We start from the raw sequence: 27,099 nt of genomic DNA, 5'->3' as shown, positions 1-27,099 counted from the left end.
GAAGGTGCTATAGAATGTAATTTTATTCCCTAAAGAGTTGCAGCTGAACCAATTACTAAAGATTAGGAGCAGGCCTGATGTTAACAGGCCACAGCTGTAGCCAATAAGAAGAGTGTTATAAAAGAGTGGATTGGTGGGAACTGGAGTCAGTTGGCTGCTGCAAGGACAAAGAAGAGTCAGTGCATAGAGGAGCTGACTACAAGTAACATCAAGGAGGTATGAGAGTCTAGTAATATGGAACTCTTGCAATATATATGACAACAAATGGTGATCCTGATGTGATTCAGGATAAAGGACTCAAATACTAAACTATATAACCCTGTGGATTTGGGGAAACAGGATTCGACTATATAACCCCATGGATTTGGGGAAAAGGACTTGAATACTAAACTATTGGTAAAATATATCAATTGCAGCTATTAGTGTTTGTCAAATATGAGTATAAAAGATTTTGAAGTACTTTGTAAACTGAGAAAAGCTGCAAAACTGAACCAACACTCAGAAATATTTATATTCATACTGTAATATATTGTCTGAACATCTATATAATTATTGGTTCTGAATGAAATATATGAATATATCACAATGTTAATTTATTTGTATATGTACTTCTAGAAATGCTGCAACTCTGTAATTAAAACAAAAAAGGGGAATTGTAGGGGGATACAGTATGGGTAAATGAAGGTGGTATAGAATGTAATTTTATCCCCTAAAGAGTTGCAGCTGAACCAATTACTAAAGATTAGGAGCAGGCCTGATGTTAACAGGCCACAGCTGTAGCCAATAAGAAGAGTGTTATAAAAGAGTGGATTGCTGGGAACTGGAGTCAGTTGGCTGCTGCAAGGACAAGGAAGAGTCAGTGCATAGAGGAGCTACCTACAAGTAACATCAAGGAGGTATGAGAGTCTAGTAATATGGAACCCTTGCAATATAATGACAGTGGAACTCTTGCAATATATATGACAACAGGGTGGTACTGGGCAGCTCGGACAAGTGGCTGTGGAACTGCTTGTGGCCAGCAGGTGGGAGCCTGCCTGCACTGCCACTGCCTGGTTTTGTGCTGCTGGCTCCAGCACTCAGCACCACTGCCTGACTGTCACCCTGTCGCCACCGCTTCCCATGTCCCTGCCAGTCCCACTGCCTGTGTTATGCTCCAAGAGGCAGAGACCTGCTCTTGGTGAGAGGTGTAGCTTCCTAATGCAGCTGCCTATTGCAGTGTTTGAGGCTCTAGCAAAGAAAGAATGCCAAGTTGGTATTCCAGATGGAAAAACGCATGAAAAAATAGAGTGAATGACAGCAAGATTTTCTTCTTTCTTTTCCTTAACCTCCATGTCTGTGTGCTCCAATGGAAAGAAAAATTGCAGGTGATTCTGTTCCCCTGACTGCCATTCCAGGATTTAATCTGTGTGCAGTGTTGGGTGTAAGGCCCACCCCCATCCTGCCTCATCCCTGAGGTCAGTCCCCAGATGGGACACAAGCAAATGGCACTGGTGGCAGAAGTGGGGCAGTTCTGATGTGGACACAAGTCCTGGGGACAGGCAGCTGCTCAGGGCCGTGCTGTCCTGCTGCTGCTGCAGCTCGTTCACTTCTGCTTACTCTGGCTTGGGTGTGCCATGGAATGAGAGCAAGAGGTTGAACTAGGGAATGTGCTGGCTGTGGGAGGCTAAAGAGGATAAATGTGTGGAAGAAGAAATATGTGCAGAAATCAGTGATGTGAGAAACCAAAATGGTCATAGCAAGGACTGTATTAATTATGTTTGTGTTTTTGACAAGGCTTTCCTCTTCTATGGTCTATCTAATACTTTTTAAAGTCTGCCATCTGATAATGTGCTTGCAACAAAGTGTACATCCATTTTTTCTATTTTATTTGAGAATTAAACCATGTAAAGACTGCCTCTTCCTCTATTCCACCTCAGTGAGCTGCTGCAACTTTTCTGACAGATCTTTTGTGCCTCAGTCCTCCTGGTGATGTGCCTTGTGCTTGCTCATATACTTCAGTGACTCTTTTCAATGGCCACCACACATGATGGCATTAGTGGTACATGCAGGGATTCATAAAATTGGCATTGACCTGGTTAGGAAGGGGGAAAGAAGAAACCATGGTGAAATTATGTGGAAAATGTTAAAAAATAAAACAGCTGACTTCTTCTGTAGCACGGCTCACCTAGCATGTTACAAGCCTGACACTGCACACCTTCATTTTCAGTATCTGGCACTCTCTTGGCATGTCTGGCACCCTGCACATGATGGCATGCCATGCCTTTCAATGGCTTTCACTTTGTAAAAGATTGATTTTTGAGTTGTCATTTTCTTTTTTTTTTGAAGTATTCATGCCGTGTCCTTCACATCCTCTCCTCAAAGTTGTGTCTTCCTCCTTTTTTGGGTTTTCTTCAATTGCATTTCCTTTGCTGGGATCTCCATTCCAGAGTGTTTGTAACTCCTTTACTTTTCCCAGGATTTTAATGGATCAATTTTGGCAAGCTTTGGTCCATGTCCCTGCACTTGATGGCATCCCATGCCTTTTTATGGCTTTCACTTTGTAAAAGATTTTTTTTTTAATGTATCCATGCCATATTCCTCATAACTTCCTCTCCAAGTTGTGTCTTCCTCCTTGGTTTTTTCCCCTGCTTTTGCAACATCTGTTAGGTTGGGTTTTTTTCATGTTTTTGTCCTTTGCACCACACCTCATTTTCTCCCAGACCACTTTCTTGTAGTCACTACGTCTCCCCATATTCGTTTTAATTTTCCTTGAATTGCACTTCATTTGATCATATCTCCTTTTCAGAGTGTTTGTAAGACCTTCTTTTCTCTTTCTGGGGAACTTAATTGATCAATTTTGGCAGGTTTTGGTCCATGTCCCTGCACTTGATGATATGGCATGCATTTTTTCTTGTTTTTTTTATGTATCCATGCAATGTCCCTTATATCTTCCCCTCAAAGTTGTGTCTTCCTCCTTGATTTTTTCCCGGACTGTGCAACATCTGTCAGGGTAGTTTTGGTCCTTTGCACTGCACCTATTTTCTTGCACCTTCTTGTAGTCACTAAATCTCCTAATTTTCTGGTTTTTGGGGTTTTTTTCAATTGCATTTCATTTGATCCTATCTCCTTTCCAGAGTGTTTGTAAGCCTTTCTCTTCTCTTTTGCAAGATGTCGTTTCCCTTCCCAAAATGACTGGAATGGAAGGCCACTTGAAGTTCCATAATTTTTCCTTGGAACCAGCCTTAGCCCAAGGCTGCTTTTACTGCCTGGGGTTATATCTAGATTTTTCTCTGCCTCTGCACTAGAGTCTTGGAGAGGGAATTTGGGGAATAAATCTAGGATTTGTAAGCCCTGTAAGTGGAGCCAGAGGGATTTAGAGTGTCACCAAGGAATGTGACCATTGTTACTCCCCACTTAAAAAAATTAACATTGAGACCATATTCCAGCTAAAGCAGCCCTTTGAACCTCTCTTCCTTGCATGATTCTTGCTTTATTCACTTCAGAGCCTGCAGAAATTTAAAGGCCAGCTCAGAACATTTACCATGGTATTTATAGTAAGTATAGAGGTACCTGTGCATTTTAGTCAGAAGTAAAATCCCAGTATAACCTGGATATCAAACATTAAAAGAAGTAATAAAAACCAAGAAGAACTGCAAAATAGACAAGAAGAAATAGAAATTGGGCTAGGAATTACACCAATAGACTGCAAGAAAAGATTTCTGAAAAGGTCAGCTCAGTGAAGGAATAGAGTTAGACAAGGGGAAAATATGTAAGTAAATATTTTGAACAAACAAAAGTTAAAAAACCTTTTGAGAACAACATTTTAAGAGGTGAAAAGACCAAAAGTCCAAGATACTAATACAATATATTTGATGACAGAATTGCATGAGAATTCAGTCAGGCTGATGATGCATGCAGTTAAGATTGTCAATTAAAAATAAGAGCTGAAAGGAGGGAAGGGACCTTTTGTGCTAATCACTGCCATCCACAGAGATCCAAACATCCCTGACATGAGGGATGAATGGGGTTTGAAAGACAGACTACTTATCAGCATCACCATATTTACCCTTTTATTAGCAGATGTAGCTAAACAAATAGAGAACGACTGGGCTCTGGCAGATTAGCATTAGGCACTCTGCTAGCCAATATAACAAAAGGGGGAGTAGCAACTGTGCAATGATACATATTTAATGCAAATAAAGATTTTGTGTGTGTGTCTGTGTTGACACAGGCAGGCAGCTGGAACAAGCACAAAAACACAGTTAAAATGCAAAGAGTAAATTTATTGCATTACCTTGCTAACTGGAAGATCCCAAGGCAACACCCTGGCAGAGACACACAAGCAGTAAGGCAGGCACTGTTAGGCTCAGTCCATCTGAGTGAAAGGCAGGCCTGCTGTTTGCACCCATTTATCAAGGGTCCTGCACTTGTAATTTACCAGCTTTTACTGTGATCTCCTCTGGGCTTTTTTTATGATCTCTGAGCTTTGACCCTCTCTCTCCCAAAACCAGGGAGCTTAAGCATGTCTGTGAGAGCGCCTCCAAGTCTCTCAAAACACTCCTATTATCTCTGCACAGAAAAGCTTCTCAAAACAGAGTATAAACAGTAGACATAATATACAGGCCTCCCCTCACTTATTCTCCAGGCTTGACATTCCCAGCTGCAAGGTCACTTGAGTGAAGTCCTCATCCTCCTCCTCGCTGCCATTCTTCCACTTTTAACCCTGTCCTCCCAACAGTGCATTAATTAAGCAGCAGAACAGTTTAGGGTATGCTGAATTGGACTGTGTTTGCATGGGATGATGGGGGCAGCTTGACAGCTGAGCATATGGATGTTGTTGTAAAACATTTGTGAGGTGGGTCATTACAAGATCAGTAATTCTCTTAAAAACTACTTCAAAAATCAGCCCCCAGTGGTAATGTTACTGTGGGAGTCAGGAAAATATATTTAGAAAAAAATAACCAAAACATAGTGCAAAATGTTACCATCTGTAGGTTTCAATATATGCATCAGTAAGAAAGTTTGAAATTGGGGGGGAGGGGTTTACCCCAAGGTAAAAAATTTTCACTTGTCTATTTTCTTTTCCCAAGAAAATTATTTTTGTGTGAAAGGGTTAAGGTCTTGAGTTGTAAGTTTTATTTAAGTGTAGTAATATAGTAATTAAGTCTAGTAATATAGATGTTAATTTTGATTCTTAATTTCTGCTGGAGTAATCTTTTTGCAATGCTGTTAGTGCCACCAGTTAACTAAAATTTAAAAAAAATAAATAAGGTAGATCTTCACCTTCTTGCAGGCAATTTGGGGATTAGTATTCAGCAAGAAAGGAAAAAAATCCCTAGAAGTAAAATAAACTGAAGAAAACAGCATATGTAGACATAGCTGCTGACTTGTCAAAAATCAGCAGCACGTGGCTCAGTAGAATTAGCGATGGACAGCAAACTGCAAACCATAGTTTGCAAAGGTGTGGTGCTGCTTATGTGCCAAATCCTAAACCATAAGTAGAAATTAAATTAAATTAAAATGAAAAGCATCTCCGGTTTGTGCTGCGCTCCTCAGCATTGTCGTACTTCTCCCCCTCTGGGCCAGGCTGCGTACAGCACTCGGAGCAGATGGGGGAACTGATGGAACTCCTTGACCTGCTCTGGACCGTGCGTTGCCAGTCTCTGTAAGATCTCTTGGGTATTAACACACTGGTCAAAGGCAAAAGCTCCATCTTCTTGCAAAAATTAGGAGGATTTCGGCAGATGTACTCCTTACTGCTAAGCAACTCAGGCTGCAGCCAGGTGGTGAAGGGAAGAAACTGTGTGGTGTGAGCAGTGGCTATTTGGAAAAACGTTGCTTCAGGTTAAAGTTCATATATATATAGATAGATAGATAGAAACTTGCTTACTGTTAAATATTAAATATTGCAAAAATATAAACACATGAAAAAATATCAATAGTATATTTTGCCCTGGAAAATTACAGGAGAGTCTTGGAGAATGAAACTTGACTTTCTGTCCTGCTAAAACGTTCCGATACTGTGTGGCAGTGGTTTGGCCCAGATCTAAGAGGAGACGCCGCAGAGAATCAGCAGGAGCGCAGCACTACGCACTGTGGGCAATGTGCATGTGGCCACCTGCTTTGAAGGTGGAGTGGATTATCCATGTTGGTGCAGAGGCAGGGTTTGCTAAAGCCGCGCTCTGTCAGATCTCCCGGGGCGGGGTTTGCTAAAGCCGCGCTCAGTCAGATCTCCTGGGGCAGGGTTTGCTAAAGCCGCGCTCTGTCAGATCTCCCGGGAGTGTCCCGCGAACACGGGACTAGTTCGTGTCCTAATCCATGGTCCTTTCGCTGCTCTTAGGAACTTGGCAGCCTAAACTACTGATTTTCCTCACTTTGTTGGCACAAACTGTATGCCAGTTCTGATTTTCCACTCTTACGCTCCGAACTTCCTGCAAGATCATTAAACAACTTCTAGGGAAAAATTAGTAGGCAGCCTTTTGTGACAGGGGCATAAAACCACATACCCTCAGCTGCGGCAAAACTGCCTACACAGCGGCAAAACCAGCAAATCCTGCAGTTCTCTTAGAAAAGTGACAAAATTATAAAACTGTAGAACAGTGGACAGTGTGCCAGTGCCGGAGGCGGCCGTGCCAGGCGTGGACACCTGCCAGGATCTCCCAGCTCGTAGCGGGACCGCCATGCCGGGTGTGGGCACTTCCCGTGCCAGAGCCGCCATGTTGGGTGGGGCACTGCCCATGCCGGGGCCGCCATGCCGGGTGTGGGCACTGCGAGCACCGCCCCGGCATTGCTGCAGCAGCCAATGGGCGTCCAGGAGGCGCGGCTCTGCGCGGAAGTGGGCGGGGCCGGCCGAGCGCGGGAAGCCGGGGCGCGGGGCCGGGCGCGCTCAGGTCCGGGTCGCGTCGGGCGGAGCGGCGGGAGCGGCGCTCGGGCGGTGGGGACGGCGCTGGAGGCAGCCCCGGGCCGAGGGAGATGGAGTTCTCCAGTCGAGGGAGGCTGAGGCATGCGCGGCTGGCCGGAGACCGGAGGGAGCAGTACCCTCACAGCCTGCAGTTTTACCTGGAGCCCCCCACGGAAAGCATCTCCCTGGTGGAGTTTGAGAGCTTTGCCATCGACCGCCTGAGGCGTGAGTAGCGTCTCTCTCCCTCCCTCCTTCCTTCTTCCCTTTCCTTTCTTCTTCCTCGCGTCCCTTCCCTCCCTCGATGCTGTGAATCCTTCCTGTGATGGCTGTGTGTATTTCTGGCAGGCCTGGGAGCTCTCTTCGCCCCTCACAGACGAGAGCTGGGCTGGCTGCTCCTGCTGCCACGAGCTCCCTCCCGTTATGGCAAACGCTTTGCTTTGGGCCTTTCAGAGAGCTGAGACCGATTGCACAGTGAGCGTTTGTGGTAGCTCTCGGGACTGTGTAGTTTTGGTTTACACGGGAGGCTTTATGAGCGCGTTTCACATTCTGTAGATGTTGTGACATATTTGATGTCTCAGTGTTGCATTTGAGGGCATTGTCGCTGGCAGCCAGGGGTTCCCTCGAAGTCCTAAAAACTGGATCCAGATTTCCATTAGAGTTGAAACCCATGTTCTGGGACTGGTCCATCAGACCAGTCTCCTTTTCCTTGTTGGCAGTGTGGATCCCAGAATTGGGCCAGCTGTTCAGGACTCACGGGGCCACGCTTTATCCTCCCTATTTCTCACCCTTTTGCTACTCATGCTACTAAAAGCAATTCCTGTGGCCTTACTCCAGTTTGTGTCTTTCCCAAGCTGTCATACATTTAGTTTGATTTCAGCATGTTGTCTCTAACATGGACGTTTTCTTTTTTTGCCCAGTGCTTAAAGTAGTTGAAAATCTCGGTGTGAGCTATGTAAGAAATTCTGATGCATACAAAACTAAGTTGGAGAGTGAGCTCCGGAAACTGAAGTTTCCCTACAGAGTAAGTAAAGATCAAGACATGGAATTCTCTTGCACTTTATTTTCTTTATATCATTCAAGAACAACAAATAAAAGTAGAGGTGATGAAATGCTGTTCTGTCATTTTGTCAGAGGTGTAGGTTTTCTTTGAATGGTTTTCTCTGAAGTTTTTCTTCCTTTAGGGTAACCACCTTCCTCAATGAGTTGGCATTTATTGTCTAAAAGATGACTGTTAATACACTGTTGAAAACAGTGGTAAATTGATTGCGAATTTTTTAATCTGGGAGAGATTATTTCTCGGAAATAATAAGCACATGTTCTACAGGCTTTGGCTGAGGATGATTATGAGGCAAGAAGAAAAGATCATATCTCTCATTTCATACTCCGCCTTGCCTACTGCCAGTCGTAAGTACTTTGTGGATTATGCTGTACTCTTGTTGTTAATTTTAAATGTATACAGATACTACAGTGCTTTGTTATAGACACTGTAGATGCTGTAGAGTTGCATGGCTACTAAAGAGAGAGGTAAGCTCAAAGAGGACTTTTTGCTATGAATCTGATTTCAACTGTGATGAAAACAGATATGTATAATCAAGATCTGGATTTTGTGCTAACTAATAGATTCACAAACTCTTGGCTTTTAAACACATGCAATTGGTTTGAGTCTCTTGATAGCTTTTTTCTGAATGAATGCACATTATTAACTGTTCGTTGTGCATTTGCAGTGATTGATAGCATGGTTTAACTTCTCTATATACTAACTGTTGATAACTGACTAAAGACCTGACTATATAAATAGGCTTTACTGTATTACTACTACTATTACTGTATAGAGAGCACTGTTTCTGACTGACTAAAAATATCATCTGAGTTTGAGGTTTCATCTACTGTCTCTGTTTCTTGTCCATAGTCATTGCTGTGGCTGGTTTCACAACATGTGAAATTTCATGCAAAATATCGATTTTGTAAAGCACATTCTTTTGTTTCCCCTGTAGTTTTTGGATGAAATTAGAGGTTGCCAGTGCTTCATGTCTGCAAGTAGTTTTGCTATACATTTGTGTAAACTCTTTACTTCTTGTCACTGTGGTCTTTTTAGAATTAAAACTGGCAGATATGAAGTGTGTTGAATTGTTGATTCAATTGCACTTAAGGCTGCAATACAGTTCATTTAAGTGACTGTGATAGAATGCATATTATGATGCTGTGATAGCTGACATGACTGAAGTGCTGCTATGGATACAGATTTGTAAGCAAAAACAGGGAGGAAAGCTGAGTAGGAGGGATAGCTTGGAATACTGTCCAAGCTGGGATATGGAGCTGGAATGGATGGGGCTTTTCTTTGAAATGGCTTTGGCTTCCTGCTGCAGAACATCTGATCAGAGTAGGAAGTAGCAAAGGTCTCAAAAGCCTGCCTCCAGACGGATGAAACCTCACCATGAAGGGCCCTGGGTGACTTTTAAACACCCTGAAATCTTCCAGATCATTCACATCTCATTCTGTTGTCCTTTCAAAAGGCATCTGGGCTGTGCTGAAGACAGTTTGTCAATGTATGTGATCCATGAGCCTGCTAGATCCATGATGCATGTACCATGAGGAACAGGTTGTGTGTGAGGAGATCAATACCAGCCTTCACTCCAGTGTCTCTGATAGTGTAACTCAAAATCCTGAAAGAAGGGAGCAGACTGAATAACAGAATTGCAACTGATATCCTTTTGTAGTTTACATGTATAATTTGTGATTATGAAAAATAAGTGTAATACTGCCTTCTTTCTAGCGCCCCTGTTTGTTATATTTTTATAAACTCCCTTAATCATACTAAGCCTGCTGATTTTGACAATGTCTTTCTTTACATGTATTGTAAGTTTACCAAAACCCCCTAAAAGGTAGTATCCTCAAGTAGTCCGGGGTCTAAAAGGCCCCTGAAAACGTAGTGGCTTGTATTAGTAGCATTTTGAATAATCAATTAGGCTTAATTACAAAGCCAAAACTTTACTTTGAACATTTTGTTATTATTTAGACCATTACTTTTTTTTTTTTGTGGGCGGTGAGATGCTTTAAGGGGTTTGGTAGTTGATGAAAATTCTGCTCTTGTGGAAGGTAAGAATTTGATTGAAGTTCTTCCGTAGTAAATAAATTGCAGATACTGTTCAAACCCTGTGTTTCAGGGAAGTATCTTAAAAATTAGACTGTAGGCAGGGCAGAAATGGGCAGCTTGATGAAGGTGAACTGCTGTGCAGAAATGAATACAAGCTATTCTGGGCCACAGGAAAGAGCCTGGCTTTGTAATCTGGGGGGAAAGACACCTTTAGAGGAGGGGTTTTGAACAGAGCTCTGGACACTGTTTAGACAACTTGCAGTTGCCATTTTGTGTTCCCATTTATATGTACTTGCTGCATTTTGATAAAGCAGCTTTTGGTCAGCTTTTTGGCTTTCTACTTATACTTTGAAAAGGTGGATTTAGTGCTTACTCATAACATGGAAAATAGCATTCTAAGAACTATGAGGTGAGCCTGTAGCCCAGTATTCTCTATTCTCTCTTGAAAGGCAGCTACTGTGGGGCTATTTCTATCATCTACAACTGGCAAGTTCCCAAAAGATAAAATTGGGAGGCAAATAGAATATACTGTACTTCAAGTTTTTATCATACTAGGTCAGAAAAATAAGCTTGGCACAAATCATCAGGTTAATTGAAGAAAGCTGAAGAGCAAAGTTGTTGAAGAAGAAAGTAGGAGTGATTGAAAAAGTGCACTTAAATAGACATAACTGCAAACTAGGTTGAATTCAGTTCCTGAGGCAGTTGTGTGTGCATGTGCTTGTGTTTTCCTGTGATAGTGCTTTTTCAGTTGGCCAACAGTGCCATCCAGGGGTAAAAGTTTATATCGATTTTTCTTTTCTAGTCTCTGTTAGTCCTCACTTGTAAATTGGATTATTTTGAATTGGTCTCATGTGATCTGAAGTGATCAGCTCCACCGTTCTGGTCAGTTAAATTTGTAAGGTAGTCATCATCTCTTGACTTTTCTTCTTCTGCTTTCTGAAATCCAAGACTTGAAAGCTCATTTCCATATGACAGGGTATTTACAGTCTGATCAGTACCCTTCTTTCACACTCCTTCTAATGTGACTTAGATCTGTTAAGACCAGGAAATAGAATAATCTTGTTTAATTTCCTTTCATGGCAGATGCAGATGTAAAGATAATTTTATTTGCATGTGGATGGGAGTGTGCATTTTTGCTTTTCTCTTCTGCAGCTCTCGTCACTTCAGCAGATCAGCTATGAAGAAAAAGTCACAGGAGCATAATTTTCACTTTACTTTCTTAAGATGGAAGGAATAAATTTTACCTCTACTCTGGCAGCAAAACTCTTTTATCCAGGAAACTTTCAAGCATGCTTTTGTGCCTTTTTAAAATTTTTTTTATTTGATTTGTGTCTGTGTTGGACGCAAGGAGGTAAATTCTATTTCAGACTTAGCAAGGCCTGTTCACTACTCCCTGACATTTTTTTTTCTAAATGATAAATTAGACTTCTCTGCTAAAATAGCTCCCTCTTTATGTTAAATAGCATTTCCTTTTGTGTGTTATCTGTGCCCATGTTCTCCTTGCTGTCTAGTCTTTAAAACTTAAACTCTGAGTAATGCATTGGTGTTGATTGCCTAGAAAAGCAGTGATCTGGCCCATGCCCAGAGTTTTCATAAATATTGTTAAGTTGTTGGAACTCTTGTATTAATTGTGGAATGGGAGCTACTAGTCTTAAATTCCAGATTTAACCAGCATTTGCATACCTTCCCTAAAGAACTTATATGTTCATGCTTCCTACCAATTATGTTGATTTTTCCTACCCCTCCTTGGGGTGAAGAGTATTTCTGTTCCAACCCCAGCCCCTCAAGTGCTTTTTCCTGTATGAAAGAGACTGTTTTCTTATATTATTTTTAAAGTTGGGACTCTATGAACTGGTTTAAACTGCTAAGTAATCTGCACACCAGAAAGTTAAGTAGCAAAAAATGAGGAGATATTCTTAACATCTACACTTCAGTGACCTGCTACTCCCTTAACTAACCAAGCTGCTGCTGAAGCTAATGACAGTGACATTGCTTTTCAGTTAAGCTTGGGGTTTTGATAGTAAGTATTAGCCTTAGTATGAATATGAGATGAGAGTGTACAATTTTTTTCATGTGAATAATGAGTATAAAATATGGTTTGGCTTTAGAAGTGATGTATAATGGCCTAATGATGATGATCCTAGGAAAGTCAGTTTAAAAGTATTTGCTGTATATATACAGTAGTGTGAGGTCAGCTATTTTGTCAGTGTAGGAAGAATCCACGTAGGTGTGTGTGTGTATGAGATAAAATAGTATTTTCCTGTTATGGTGACTTAAGTGGATAGGTGGGATTACAGCCTTTGATCTGCTTTCCTGAAGGAAAGGAACAACAGACTGGCTGGCCTCCAAAGAAATTGCATATAATCATGTTTGTGGTTTGTTTGTTTGTTTTTTATGTGTGTGTATGTGTGGTGCTGTTGTTTTGTTTGGTTCCCCCAATAGGAAAACAAATGCGCTGTAAATCAAGGAAAGGGAAAAAATTGTCACATCCCAGGATTTAACTACAGTCCAAGATGGCCACAGAAGAACTGCAACAGATCAATCATTAAAGCATTAACTTTTAACTTCCATTTTAAGTTGCACTGATTATTATTACATCCCAAGCACTGAGACTGTCCACAGGATTATATTTTACAAAGCACCTTAACAGCCTTTCTGTTTGGCTGTTCTATGTAATAATTACTTTTCTTCAAGCTTTATTTCAAGCAGAGGTTTTGTCCACAAAACCACAAAAAACTCTGTTGTGATTCGCATATTCCCTATGGGAAAAGATGCTTTAATATTGTAAAGAGAACATATATAAGACTGCAGTATTTCTGTGCTCTGTGTCTTCTGACTCCTGTCCCTGTGTTCCTGTTTGTTCTTCTACTTGTTCACCTGTAGTTGCCCCTTTTTCTCTTCTATCAGGAGTTAGATGTTATATTTGTGTTCCTCACCCAACTTCATTGCTGTATATTTTCCTTTTGCCTGTTTCCAGGCTGTTAGTTGCCAGAATAGAGTGCACTTGTCATTTACTGAGATGTATGCATATTTTTTCAGATGGAGATACAACAAAAGTGAGAATTAAAAGAAGTAGCCTTCAAAATATATTTGCCTCATCACATTAATTGTGATGTTAATTGTACAGTGAAGAAATGTTGTGCCATGTTGTAGAAAAAAACTGTCCTTTAAATACCAAGGGAGAAAGTTACCTACAATTATTTTTATCCAAGACAAGTAAAAAGTATTGTCTCTCCACAGGTCTTTTCTGATTGAGTGTGCATTACTGAAGGTTTCCTGCCTTTGCTTCCAAGCTTCTCAGTGTGTGGGGGTCACATGCCAAAGTCAGCATTACTGTTGTGTTCACTAGGTTTGTGGTCTAGTTTTCAAGCAAAAAGAAAAGTATATTCAGAATTTTTTTTTAATTATTTTTTTTGCAGTGAGGATCTCAGGCGTTGGTTTCTTCAACAAGAAATGGATCTCTTCCGATATCGCTTCAGTCAACTAACTGATAATTTAATGCAGAAATTTCTGGAACATGTTAACTTATCATTTGAAGCTGTAAGTATGTTACTTTCTGTATTTATGTTGCACATGTCTGTTGTTTTTTGAAATTCTCATTAAGATAGTTTTAGCAATCACATTTTAAAAATAGAAAGTGCAGTTACAGTTTTAAAAATCCTAACCACACAGAACTTCTAAACTTGGGGAATAGTGTGTGTGAGGATTAACTGATGTAATTTTGTGCTACAACAAGAGAAGCTCAGTCTGCTTCAGTCTACAAACACAGCTGAAAAAATGTGAAATTACACAGGTAAGTTAACAAGGTTTACTAAAGCTGTTAAGTATTGTTGAATCAAAATTTTGGGTGGATTAGATCATAAGTCATAGAGTGGTTTGGGTTGGAAGGGACCCTTAAATATAATCTAACTCTCTGCTGTGGGCAGGGACACTTTACAGTAGACCAGGTTGCTCAGAGTCCCATCCAACCTTGCCTTGAACACTTCAGGAATGGGACATCCATGGCTCCTCTGGGCAGCCTATTCTAGGACATCACTGCCCTCACAGTCAAGAATTTTTTCCTCCTCTAAATTTCTAATCTAAACCTACTCTCCTTCAGTTTGAATCCATTCCCCCTTGTCCTGTGACCACATGGCCCTTGTGAAAAGCCCCTCTCATTCTTTTAGGCTTCCTTCAAGTACTGGAGGCCAGAATTAGGTCACCCCCAAGCCTTCTGTTTTCCAGGCTGAACAATTCCAATTCTCCCAGCCTTTCCTAACATAAGAGGTGTTCTGTCTCTCTGTCATCCTTGTGTCCCTCCCCTGGACTCATTCCAACAGAGCCATGTCCTTCCTGTGCTGAGGACCCCAGAGCTGAATGCAGCACTGCAGGTGGGGCCTCACCAGAGTGGAGCAGAGGGGCAGGATCACAGAACTGTTAGGGTTGGAAGGGACCTCTGGAGATCATCCAGTCCAATCACCCTGCCAAGGCAGAGTCACCTAGAGCAGGTTACACAGGAACCAGGTGAGTTTTGAATGCAGAGTCACCTAGAGCAGGGTACACAGGAACCAGGTGAGTTTTGAATGCAGAGTCACCTAGAGCAGGTTACACAGGAACCAGGTGAGTTTTGAATGTCTCCGAAGATGGAAACTCCACAACCGTTCTGGGCAGCCTGTTCCAGTGGTCTGCAGCCCTCAGCATTAAGTTCTTCGTCTTGTAGAGTTGAAACTTCCTATGTTTTAGTTGACCCTTGACTGCTACCCTTTGAATGTAGATGTCCAGCCAATTCCTTATCCATCGAATGGTTCTCCCATTGCATCCATTTCTCTCCAGTTTGGACAGGTGAATGTTGTGGAGGACTGTGTCAAAGCTTTACAGAAATGCAGATAAATGTCATCTGTAGCCCCTTTCTTGTCTGCTGATGTAGTCACTCCATCATAGAAGGACACTTGTTCGCTCAGGCAGGACATGCCCTTGGTAAAGCCATGCTGGCTGTCCCAAATCACTCCTGTTATCCATGTGCCTTAGCACAGCTTCTAGGAGGATCTGTTTCATGATCTTTCCAGGTACAGAAAGATGAGTGAGTCAGACTGGTTGGTAGTTGACAGGGTTTTCTCTAAGGTTTTTATGGTTTTTTTAGATGGGTACAATGTTTGCCTTTTTCCTTGCACCTGGGACTTTTGACTGCCATGACTTATCAGATATCACGGGGAGTGGCTTGGCAACTACATCATCCAAGTCTCTCAGGACTCTGGGATGCATCTTATCAGGTCCCTAGTTTGTATTCTTCAGATAAGAATGTAGTTTGGCTTCTTCTGATAAGTGCTTACCTACCTTATCTGGCCATCTGGACCAAATAACATTAATGTTTACAATTCCTTGCTTTCTTGGTGAACTATGTGATAATTCACCCTAAATGTTTCAGTAATAAGAAAAGCAATGACTGCATTTGATTCTTACTTGAATTGAATGTGCAGTCTGTTCTCATCACATTATTGACTTCGGTTGAAAAACAATTGTGGTCAAAATATGTTTTTATTCATAAACTTTGCTCTAGAACCTTTACAATCTTTTAACTATTAAGATGTGGCTTCTTGCTATAGAAACCACAGCAAACTACAGTGACCTGGGGACTTTGTGCATTGTTCCTTTTGTGAACACTGACTTCTGGAAAACTATGTGGAAGAGAAAAATAAGGGCATTCAATGAATGCTTATGATAGCTGTTGAGGATGTAGTTAAATTTTAATAATCCAAGTATGAAAATCCTGTATGGATTGCTCAAAAATGTAGCTTTCTGTGTTACTGTCACCATGGGGACATGCAATGTTTGTGCATGCTAAAAACCATTTTGACTCTTCTTGTTTGTGCATATTATGGAGGTACTGGAGCTATAGATGTATAACCAAGACCATGAGTTAGCTTAAATTACACAAAATTAGAGGCTGGTGTTAAATAGAGTAGTTGAAATTGTGGTTAAGGATTATTTATATTTATATAAGGATTATTTATTATTTGTAATTTTAAAAGAAATTATGTACAATTATATAAGTTTCATTGTAACTTAGACTTTATACATGCATATACATGTAAATTATCCTATTTTCTTTTAATAGACAATTTAATTTTTGCTCATTAAGTATGTGCTATGGAGAATGCAGAATATAAGTTTGTCCAAAATTCTGTGAATGCTCTCATTCCACAGTTGTTGTTTCATCATTATAACTTAGATTCAAACTTCTTCCCTTTTGACTCTAAACTCATTCTATTTCTTTTGATGAAAGACTTTGAAAATGCAAAATCTGTTTAGACAAACAACTGTTGTTGGTATTTTAGGGATATTACAAAAGAGTTCCTGCTGTTATATACTGTTTTGTTTGTCTGAGTTGATTAAAGGAAAATGTCTATTGCAGTGTCTTCATTAATGATTTTAATAGTATTTTGCACTGCAGCTATGAACTGTTTTGTTGGGAAACTACAGCTTTGCCTGTACCTCTCATTGTAAACTTGAGTGAATAAAAATTATCGTGCAATCATCACTCCACTGAGAAAGCCTTTCTCTTAAAATACTGCTTATTAGAATGACTTAAATATTCTGAGATGTGGCTGATGTGTTGCTGGGCTGAACTATCTGGTGTCAGTGCATGTTGGTAAAATAGGATTTGTGGAGTGTTAAGAGTAACAGAGGCTTTCCTGTGTCTTTGAGAGACTATTAGAAATGCCATTCTCTGGTTCAACAGACCTTTCAGTGAAGGGTGTCTTTGTGGAGCTGTATTTTTCTTGCTTATTCCCCAGCCTCATATTCTCCTGTCACAGTTTCAGCATTTGTCTTGTAAGTATAAATAAATGTTTGCAGGTTGCTGGAAATAGCTGGGAGTATGGCTTGATTCCGTGCTACTGAATGTGCCTTCAATATGTCAAAATGATTAGGAAGGTGTTATTTCCTTACTCCTGTTGAGGCAAAAAAAAAATCATTTCATTGAAAATCTACTTCCCTGCTTCTGCTTTCACCCTCTGCTTCCAATTCTCATGGGAATTTAGGCAAAACTAATCCTTCCTTGCACTATCATGTATAAAACATTTGAATATTACTAATGAGTTCCATATGTATTTGAAACAGGTCTAAATGCTATGGAGCTATGTAGAGGCCACTACAAAAGTAAGGCCACTCTAAAAGCAGTATTATTTTTCTCAGTGTTCTATTTGTAAAAGGAGACATTTCCTTTGAAAAGGAAATAAGGATGAACTATTCTCCTCATGCTTCCCTGTTAGAAGTTGGAATGTTTTCATGCCTTATTATGCATAAAACAAGATGGAAATCAAACTTTGTGCTCTACCTGTTAGGAAAAAAGGTGGCCTTCAGAAAAAGGAAGTAAGTTCTGATGTTACAATCTCTTTTCTATATGAGTAAATGGTTAGAAATTATATTTCTATCTTTCAATTGCTTATGATGCACTAAGAAACTTGTAGTTAAATTTCTTTCACCAGAAGAGAGGTGCCTTGCATTTTCTAGATACTGGTTCTGGTTTCAGAACTGTAATCTGAGAAAGGTCACAGCTGCTAAAGCTTGACCTTGGTGTAGTCTGGCATAGCAATGTTAACAATTCTAAGAAGTGATTCTCAATATTTATTAAAAGAATCAACTCTTTTATGGGGAGAAGGAATAAATGGATTGTCTTGTACAGTTTTGTCACCATTGTCATCTTTTACAGTACGAACAAAATGAACCTAAAATTGAGAATTCAATAACTGCCACCTCTCACCTTTTCTTATTGCCTTACATGCATGTGAAAGTGATACTTGCATATATGTTTTGCAGGGGTTTTGCAGACTAATTTCTGAGAATTTTTGAATTGTGGATTGAGAATTATTGCTTTATAGAATCAAGTAATCTTCAATCCCAATTATGGATAATACTTAAGAAGTTGTTAAGATCTTTCCATATTTAAGGTCTTTGAATACTTTACAAAAAGGTCTTATTTAGCAAATTTTGGAAGAGTGAAATTGTTAACAACTAGAAGAAAACAATACCAGATTTCCAAAGCTTTTTTTATATGATAGTTAGCTGTAGAGAGTTTGGTATGATAATAGTGCTCATCTCATGGTTAAAGAAATTTTTAATCAAAGAGCAAGAGCTTTCTGTAATTAAAAACAGAAATGGAAAGTAAGGAAAATTAATGTTTTCATTTTTTAATAGGATTTCTTTTGTCTAGTGGCTGACATTTGTATTGCTGATGGAGCAAAATATGTGGCACAGTGTTTATTACAGTTAGTAAATTACTGCTCTGGGGAGTTTTACCTGATTATAAAGATGCCCTTCACTTGAAAAAGGAAGGCTGTAAACTTTGTGATAAACAAGCTAAACATGATGACTTCAGTATGATCAATATGTGTGAACATGTATAGGATTATTACAATTCAAAATTTTTACAATATTTGTGAAAATAAGCCTCTCTACATTTAATATAAATCATGGAAATTTGAAGGTTATGTAAGTTCTTCCTTGGAAAGTTTTTACAAAGCTGGCAGTGGATTAAGTTAGTCCATCTTTAGTATTCTGTAAGAAGCCTCTGGGACCTGGATTTCTTGGGGAAAAAAAATGAAGCTTGATTTGAGTTTGTAGTTGAGATATTTTTTGAACTACTAACATGTAGATTGCATTTAATCACTTGCAGTAACAGCTTTGGCCAGTCTGTTCTCTGGCAAGTGTGGAAGATGCCTGGACTGGTGCTGCCCAGCCCAGTGGAACATTGCTTGGGTGCTCAGAATTTTACAGTACTCTGAAATATTACTGTTTATACCTACCAATGTACACCAGCAAGAGCAAGAGGTAGAGTGCATGATATTGAATAAAATGTCAAGAAAAGATGAGAGTAAAAGGAAAGCAATAATAAATCTGTGCTTCAAGAGTGTTTTCCCCTGATATGTTGATTGGTTTTCTATCACAGTAAAAGGAGAAGAATGGAATGGTTCTGAAGGTATTTCAGAATGTTTTTAGTCTGTTCTTAGATTATATTAAATAGTCTATGTGCAAAGTCAGTCATGCAGGGAGCATCAGAAATCCTTAAGCAGGACTCAAGAGAAGTAAATGCTGACATTTCAGGTGACAGAACCCATCAAAGAGAATATGCAAACACAGGTGTGCAGTTGAGATTTACATCAATTTAGGAGATTAAAGTATTAAAATCTTACTAAAAATGAGTAATTACATCAATGATGCCTGACAGTTTCTGGCAGTAAAAGGCACTAACAGATTTAAAGATATTTAAAGGGAAATTTGTGAGTATTTTAAATAATATAGTCATCGAAGAAAATATTTTAATCTCCAAGTAAGTTGTTCAGGATATGAAGGAATTATATAAAATAAATAGTTTTACAGGTAACTGATACTTGGACTTCAACTACAAACCTGATTTTGACATGGTCATAAATATCTCCTTTGAAGCCCTCAGAGTTTCAGCCTTTTGTCTGCTTTGCCTCACATAATTTTAAGTCTCCAAGACCTGCCACTTCTTCTTAGACATCAAATGGAAGATTTGTCCTTTTAGCATCTGCAGCTGTAGGTCTGTGATACATCTTGTGCTGATTTGGAGCATCTAATGAACTTCTGTGTCCATTCCACTTGGTTCTTGTGAAAACTTGCCATAAAACCTGTTCAGGTTCAGCAGTCACACTTTGTCTCTCAGAGCCTTAGGGTCTGTTCTGTTCAGGTGGACAAAGTGTTCAGTGGTTACTTTCAAAGTGCTTTGTTGGGGTGGGGGGGTTGTTTGGGTTTTTTTTTTTTTCCCCCTTCAACACTTTTGACAGGGTTTTGAAAATGACAGTAGTTCCATTTGCCATGTCCATGAAAATGTTGCAGCTTTGCTTGCAAAGTTCTCTGCATCTGTATCTTCAAGTCTCACAGTGGTGGTCATCATTCTGCTGCTTTAGTTTCCTTTTAACTTTTTTAAAATAATGTCAAACCTAACATATTTCTTCTTGTTCTGTCCACTAGTTGAGAAGGGTAGGGCTTTTTTTTTCCTGTTTGTTTGCTTTTTTCCTTCTCTTCATATTTGCCTTCTATCTATCATTGCACTTTCTTATTTAAGCCTTTCTTCGTGTGGTGTTTTGTCATTTCTGTGAGTGTCCTTTGCCATTTTTACAGCTTTCAATTTCAGATCAGATTTTTCTTCTCTGATCCTGTAGAGCTCTTGCAGTGCCTCCAGCCTCATGGCATTTTAGTATATGATCTGCTCCTGTTTTAGTATACAGGTTAGGAAGTTGAAGTACTAAATTGTACTTTAGTTGTGGAACTTGGCTTAAGACATCCTTTTTCTCTTTTGAGTTAAATTCTTCTACACATCTTTTCCAACGGGTTTTGAACCCAGGTATAGAGGATGCACTGGAACTGTTTGGAAGTGTTTGGTCATTTGCATGTGAAAGTGTATTCTGGTGACTTCAAGGGTGTTGACACAATATGACACCTGCTTTTTTTATGCCCCTGAGGTGTGTGCACTGTGATAAAGGCTGTGAAATCAGCTTAACACAGTTGGGATGTTTTGACACAGGTGCATTGCTGCTTATCTCGTGTTTTTTCCTAAGTGCTATTGGATACTTTGATTTTAATTTCCAGGAATTTACCTTACATACTGGAATATGGAGTGGAGTAGAATGCAAAATTTAATTTTGAATATAGTTTTTGGTGTTATTCTGGTCATCATTTTGAATGTTCTGGTTTCTTTGTCTTCAGACTGTTAGTACCTCTTTGTTGCTTCCAGAAGAAATGAAAATTAATAGGCATTATCATGTCTTAATCTGTGGTGTAAGGATGTTGTATAATTGGATTTATATTTCCTGCAATGCTTCTGTTCACTATTATCTTTCTGCATTGTGCAAAATAAAAAAAACTTCAAGTGTAATATATATCATCTTGAATACCTCTGCGTTGCTGTTTTGACTCCACAGAGCAGAAAAAAATTCATGTTTAAATTGAACTTTCTTACTTCTAAATAGCCTCTTGAAATTTAAAAAATATTATGACCTTTTAAGGCATCTAAACTAGAAGTTATTTATTTTTTGGGTAACAGCCAGTTATTGCAGAATCAGATGTCCTAATTTTTAGATGCTGTTATAAAGCACAGTATTTTAAGAAATGCTTTGGATCATAGTAATGGGGAAGGAATGGCAGATGGAAATAGTCAGCTGGGGGAGCTAAAGGTCTTCAGTGCATTTGCTGGCATTTGAGAGGAAGGAATAAGAATTGCAAAATGAAATGGAAAGAGCAAAATGCATTAGTGATGGATTTTTTTTTCTACAGTAGCTCTTTGATGCAGTTGAAGTGCTTTTTTAGCTGCTTTAAGCAGTAGAAATTAAACTACTTTAATTTCCATTTTTATGATCGGAGTAGTCCTGTGAGAGACTTTCTGATATCACTATTATGCTTTCTTCAGAAATATTTATCTTGGTAGTAGGGCAGTTGTGTAAATATTTGTAGTTCAGCTTCTTGAGAAAATGTTTTATGACTGCCTTTATTTGGTACAGAATATCCCAAAGTCAGATGTGGGTTAATGAGAATGGGGACTAGTTTGTGTCTCTATTAAGGACAGATACATTTGAGAGAATACTCAATATCATGTTCTAGCCATTAAAGGTGACTATATCCATTTTGGAACAGGTGTTTAATCCAGAATGTTCTTCTGATAGGGTTTATGGCTTTTCATTTCAGGGGCATCAAATAATATTTCTTCCTTTCCCAAACAGGATGGGGAAAAGTTGAAATTGTCTGGAGTCTGTACTGCTGTGGGGAAACTTATGCCAAGATAAGACAATGACTATGCAAGCAGCCTATGGCTTACATTTGCTAAGGAAATGGTTCTGAATTGTATCTTGCTTTTCCACTACTTAAATCTTGTATTTGTCCTTTTGCTTGAAAACCAGTGATGCTTATCTTAGAGTTGACAGCAAAAGTCATAAGGGATGCATGCCTAAGTGGGAAATGTGCCTTACTGCCAAAAGTATGTATTCTGTCATTTAACTTCATGCTTAGAGTCATAACAGAAACAAAATTGTATGTGGAAAGGCTTAGGAGTAGGGTGGATTTTTAAGTGCTAGAGTTTGGTAAATAAGATAGTGAGACATATACTATTAGTGCTTTAACAAACATAGTGAGTTATTCTCATCTAAAAGTAATTGGGTTGATTGCCAAGCAGCCTGGGTATTCTAGTGAGGTAACATTTTGAGGGATGGGTAGATAGGATGAGGTTTGATTAAAATATTTAAGCTTAAAATAAGTGGTAATACTCTCTCACAGACTTTTAAAATAAAGCTTGATTTTTTTTAAAAAAAGGGTTTTTTTGGTGCACTGGAAGGATATATGGGGGCTTTACTCTGCTCTAATGGATCCTTGAGCTGTAAGCATTACTTTATTATTAGTTATGGAGAAAACTGGTGCATTTTGCTGCAGTAATTCTAGTTGCATGTATTTATTTGCACATATGGTGTTGGTGAGATTCTATGAAATTGTAGAATTGAGTAATAGATGTGATTAAAGAATATATAGCTACTGGGGATGTCCTTTTTCACCTTCATAAACTTAATGAACAAGTTTGTAAATGATGCAGAATGCTAATTAAAATTTTAATTTGGCAATCATCTCAGTTTGATTAGAAGCAGATGCTGATTGTCTGCAGAAATCTAAATGGACCCTTAGAAGGTCTTCCTTATTGCTTAAAGTTGACTTGTGGAAGTAAACTGCAAAATGTGCAGTTACTTAGGCCCCTTTAGAGCACTGGGGCACTAGGATTCTTACTAAATGACTTTGTGTAATTCATCATTTGATTTAAATAGGAACTTTACAGTCCACTGTAAGGCTAAATCCTCCTGCCCTAGATACTATATATGCTCTTTCTGGATGAAGTACATCTCTAACTGCTTTGTAAAAGTTACGTGCTTTGAAATAAAAGTTGCAGAAAAGGCTGCGGTAAAGATACAATGAATAAAAACATTCTTCCTCTTAATCTAGCTGGAAGCAGCTAGACAACATTTGGAATCCCTGAATCCTGAGACAGATGTTCTGCTGTAACTCTGGATTTCTAAAGTAAAATTGAAATGGCAGCTGTGCCAAAAGTATAGTGGAAAATAGGATCTTATACACCAGGCTCTTGAGCTTAAGGTAGAAGAAGTAGAGAGGGGAACCACGCTACTTGTGTGATTATGTGCTCTAGCACTCAGTAGTTGAGCAGATCATACTTGATTGCCATTTATCTAAAGGCTTGGAAAAGGTGAAAAAAATACCAAATCCTAACCTAATCCTTACAGATTTTTAGTTCTTAGCAGTTGGTAATTTTGGATTCTTGGAAGAAACTTAGTATAGACTAGCAGAAAGGTGTCATCAAGTGTCTTCTCTTTTTTCTATAAATATTTTAGAGATTCTTTTGGGGACTGAGAAAAGACAAAATTAGGAAATCAGTACTGTATTTTTTAAAAATGATACCCATCTGTTGTACAAGAAGAATTTTTTTTGAATAATCAAAGTGTTAAGTTCTTTTGTAGTGGTTGAAGTTCATAATGTTTGAAAAATGAATTTTTTACATAGCAGTGAATGCAGTAGCTTTGGAGATGTTTATATTGTTCCTTAATCCAGCAGCATAAAAGCTGATAGGATGGTTTGTGCAGGATGTAATTACTCTGCAAGTAGCATTTACTGGCTGCTGTTTGGGATAGGCTTCAGAAAATGGTCTGCCAACTTTGAAACACTCTTCCTGGCTAATCCTGTGATTGAATCTGGAGAAACATTTGTTAACAAGTTTCTTTAAAATTGCATCTAATGTTACTATCCGGATTTTTCAATGAAAGAAAACTTGTTGATGTTTTTATCAGAAGAGTCTTCTGTTAGCTCTACAGTCATGTGTGACTCTAGCTTGTATGTGGTAGCGTTTCTAGGTAATTCTGTAGTAATTGTTTTGTTCAGCTTTCCTTTAAATAAATATTGGGAAATGTTTGTCAGGGTTGTAGGAGACTGAACCTGTGTCACTGAGTTTCTCTGTCATTGTGGTAACCATGAATGAGCTGCATAGTGAGGCAGATCATAAAATGTTCTTTCTGTACCCACTCTTGACTCTAAAAAAAAGCCCAAACAATGTTTCAATTGATGGATAAGAACAGATAATTCCAAGTACTGCCCTTTATATTTTTAGGTATGCCAGCAAGCTGAACTTTAGCTAAGATATAAAGTTGTAGTATTTTGGAAGATAAAATTTTCTTCTTAATTTGTGATTGGCCAAAATGAAATTGAAAATCATAAGGTTTGTGAATGACAGATTTACAAGCCTCTGGAATGTTTTCTTTAAGGCTCTTCATTCTTTTAATTAGTGGGAGAGCAGGGAATGGTGTCCTTTGCTAATCATGCAGTTCATTAACTGGCTGATTGCACTTCATATTCTCAAATTTAATGGTATCTAGGTTAATAATTTGATATTCTAGTGCTAACTTAGTTTGTAGTGTAATGTGTGGCAATGGAGAAGATTGATTAGGAAATTTTTATTTTTTCTGCTTCATGCTTAGAGTTGCAATTCAGCCAAGTACAGATTGACAACACTTGTTTTTGGGAAGGGTGTTGTTCCACTTGAGTATCAGGTGCTTTGTAACTAAAAGCAAATTTTAGGAACTTCACTTTCTAAGGACACTGGTGGCATGTGCACATAAATACCTGAACCTGGGTCTTGGAAAAGGAAAGGACTTTGTGCATGGAGTTCTTGTTCCTTACTGGGAGACTTAGTAAAACTAAGTGTTGCACATATATAGTAGTGTAATGTGTGCATGCATCTTTATCTGTTCATTAAAACAGAGCACTGATATCAAATTTATTTTGAAGTTTTTGGACTACCTCACTGACTGTGTTTGTTTAACCAAGCTCTGCATATTAAATTATTCATATTTTAATCTAAATTTATGTGTCTTTGTGTTTCCAGGACAGTTCTGTGATTAAAAGTCAATGAATAAACTGCATGTAGAAAGCAAGAAAACTAGAAATAATGGAACTTGTCCTTAGTACTTGCTTTTTTTCCTTCCTCTCTTTTTCTATCTTTATTTTTCCAAAGTCTCAGGAATTTGCAATGAATTGTTGAAATGTTCCAAGCTATGATACCTGACCCATGTCACTGAAAAGGGAAGATCCTTTTCCTGGTGTTCTTTGCTTGTGCAAAGCAAAGTCTGACACAGTGATAAGCAGCTTACTAAACTGGCTACAAATGAACAAGGCAAAACTAGTGAATTCTTTTCTGTGAGGTGAGTTTAATCAGTTCCATGTGGAAGGTCAGATGATGACCTGGTGAGACCCTCAGAAGGACTCTATTTTTTTTTTTTTTTTTAAATTTTTTGAGCAGCAGTGTTTTACCTGGTGAAGATCACCAAGTTCTGTCAGAAGTTAAGCAGCTTGTTTATCTTTCTAATCTTGATTAGAATCCTAAAAGCTGTATTTAATTATATCTCATTTTTTAATGATTACTGGAATGTGCATTTGCAGGTGCTATTTTAGGATGAAATTATTAAATATACAAACTGTAGTACTCTTACTTAAATAATTAAAAACCCCAAAAGCAACAGTAAAAAAGCTTTTCTGGCTTCTGTGAACCAAGAAAAATTGGGGTACATGTTTCATGATGCTCTGGATGCAGCAATACAGGCAGGGCCTAACTGAAAGCTTGAGTCTAACTTTAGACTATGGGTAGTGTATTTCTTTGCACTGTGCCTTCAGTCAATCTGATGTGAAAATGGTGAAATCATTAATGCAAATGGAAGGTTATTTTTCATGTTTCAGTCTTTAGGGAAGCCAGTCTTATTTTTGAATGCATTCTGGAGTAATTTTCCAGCTTTAGGTAGGGGCTAGTTTTATCCTTGTTTCTTCTTCCTCTTTCTCTCTATTAGCTGAAAACATGAAGGCAGTGTGAATTTGTTGAAAAGGCAAGGAGCAAGGTGGTTGTGGGGCTGCTGAATGTTTGCCTAACCTATAAGATACTTGAGCCTTTAAGAAGTAAATTATTTAACAGCTTTATGTGTATCATTTGTGTATATAATAAATAGTGCTTTGCAACAACATTTGCGTTAGTTTAAAAAACAAAATTTCGGCTAAAGCTGTATTTTTGGTCACACTGTCCACAGTCTTATCTAAATCTTTAGTCATGGCAAATTAACCTATTTTCTGTGAGGGTTCACCAGGATCACTTTTACCCCAACAATGTTAAATTATTTGCTAGTGACATGCAAGAAAATCTAAAATGATTGTCACTGTAGATTGTCACTACATCTATACAAAACTTATATGGTCAAATTACTGATAAAGAAGGATGTAGACAGCTTGTGAAGTTTGCAATAAATCCCCCTTGAAATAAAATGTAATACTGGAAAATAGCAGTTTTGTTGATGAAATTAAGCTGATTTTTTTTGGAAGAACAAATAAAGAAGGAATCCTTGCCTTTCCCTCTTCTTGTTCTCCCCTCAATATTGCTGGCCTGTCTGTAAAACAGTTTCTGGACTCCTTTAATAGCTCTCTGGAAAAAAACTCTGCTTTGTCCTTGGCTTAGTTTGTTTGATGGAGTTATTTTTAGTAAGATATCCTAGAGGAAATAGTGGAATTGTAACCACCATTGCTATACAATGTGTTACACTGTTTTTATTTGGTCAGTGTATTTACAGTCAGTGAGGGTTTGGAATGACATGGTGGACAGGCTCTCCTAAGGGATTTCTAATAAGAATGCATAAAACTGTTACAATTAAAAATGGAAGCCACTATTTTGGAGTTAAAATGAAAACTTAGGTTTCTGGTAGGTGAAAGACAGGCTGCAGGCTGATGCAGTGGCTTAGATTTATACTTACTTAGACAAGAAATAGATCATCTGGAAGGAATAATGGAGTTTTGGTACCACTGTGTGAAATTTGTGTATAGTTTCAATGTGTCATGAAAAGCAGGAATTTTTCAAAGTCTGACAAGAATAAGATTGTTAATGAGAGTATTTTGTAGAAAGTATTTTCTCGTTTAATTTACAGAAACACATTTAATTGTTTTGATACAGCTACTTCATTAAAGAAGAATGCTTTCTTTACAGGCTGCTGAGCTTTACATTTTTACATGCAGAAATAGAATGCTGTTGTGTATTTCCTTTCTCTTCAGC

At 38.7% G+C, this 27,099-nt stretch overlaps 1 protein-coding gene across 3 annotated transcripts in view; it reads left to right on the top strand.

Annotated features, from left to right (window-relative positions):
- Positions 1–6,864: 6,864 nt before the first annotated feature.
- PRIM2 (DNA primase subunit 2) overlaps positions 6,865–27,099 on the top strand; it is an 89,670-nt gene continuing 69,435 nt past the window's right edge. The window contains exons 1-5 of one of the 3 annotated variants that reach the window (XM_071445681.1): positions 6,865–7,105; positions 7,798–7,901; positions 8,205–8,284; positions 13,394–13,514; positions 15,094–15,922. In XM_071445681.1, the coding sequence (XP_071301782.1) occupies positions 6,952–7,105; positions 7,798–7,901; positions 8,205–8,284; positions 13,394–13,514; positions 15,094–15,231 (597 nt within the window). In that variant the 5' untranslated portion in view covers positions 6,865–6,951 and the 3' untranslated portion in view covers positions 15,232–15,922. Of the gene's footprint in view, positions 7,106–7,797; positions 7,902–8,204; positions 8,285–13,393; positions 13,515–14,293; positions 14,603–15,093; positions 15,923–27,099 lie in introns of those variants that run through there. The other 2 variants (XM_071445671.1, XM_071445666.1) reach the window with 2 other exon arrangements.

Source organism: Agelaius tricolor, unplaced genomic scaffold (assembly GCF_023055355.1).
Source record: "Agelaius tricolor isolate 1412-34295 unplaced genomic scaffold, bAgeTri1.0.p SCAF_1, whole genome shotgun sequence".
Classification (NCBI taxonomy): domain Eukaryota; kingdom Metazoa; phylum Chordata; class Aves; order Passeriformes; family Icteridae; genus Agelaius; species Agelaius tricolor.
This window is presented reverse-complemented; position numbering and strand designations above follow the sequence as displayed.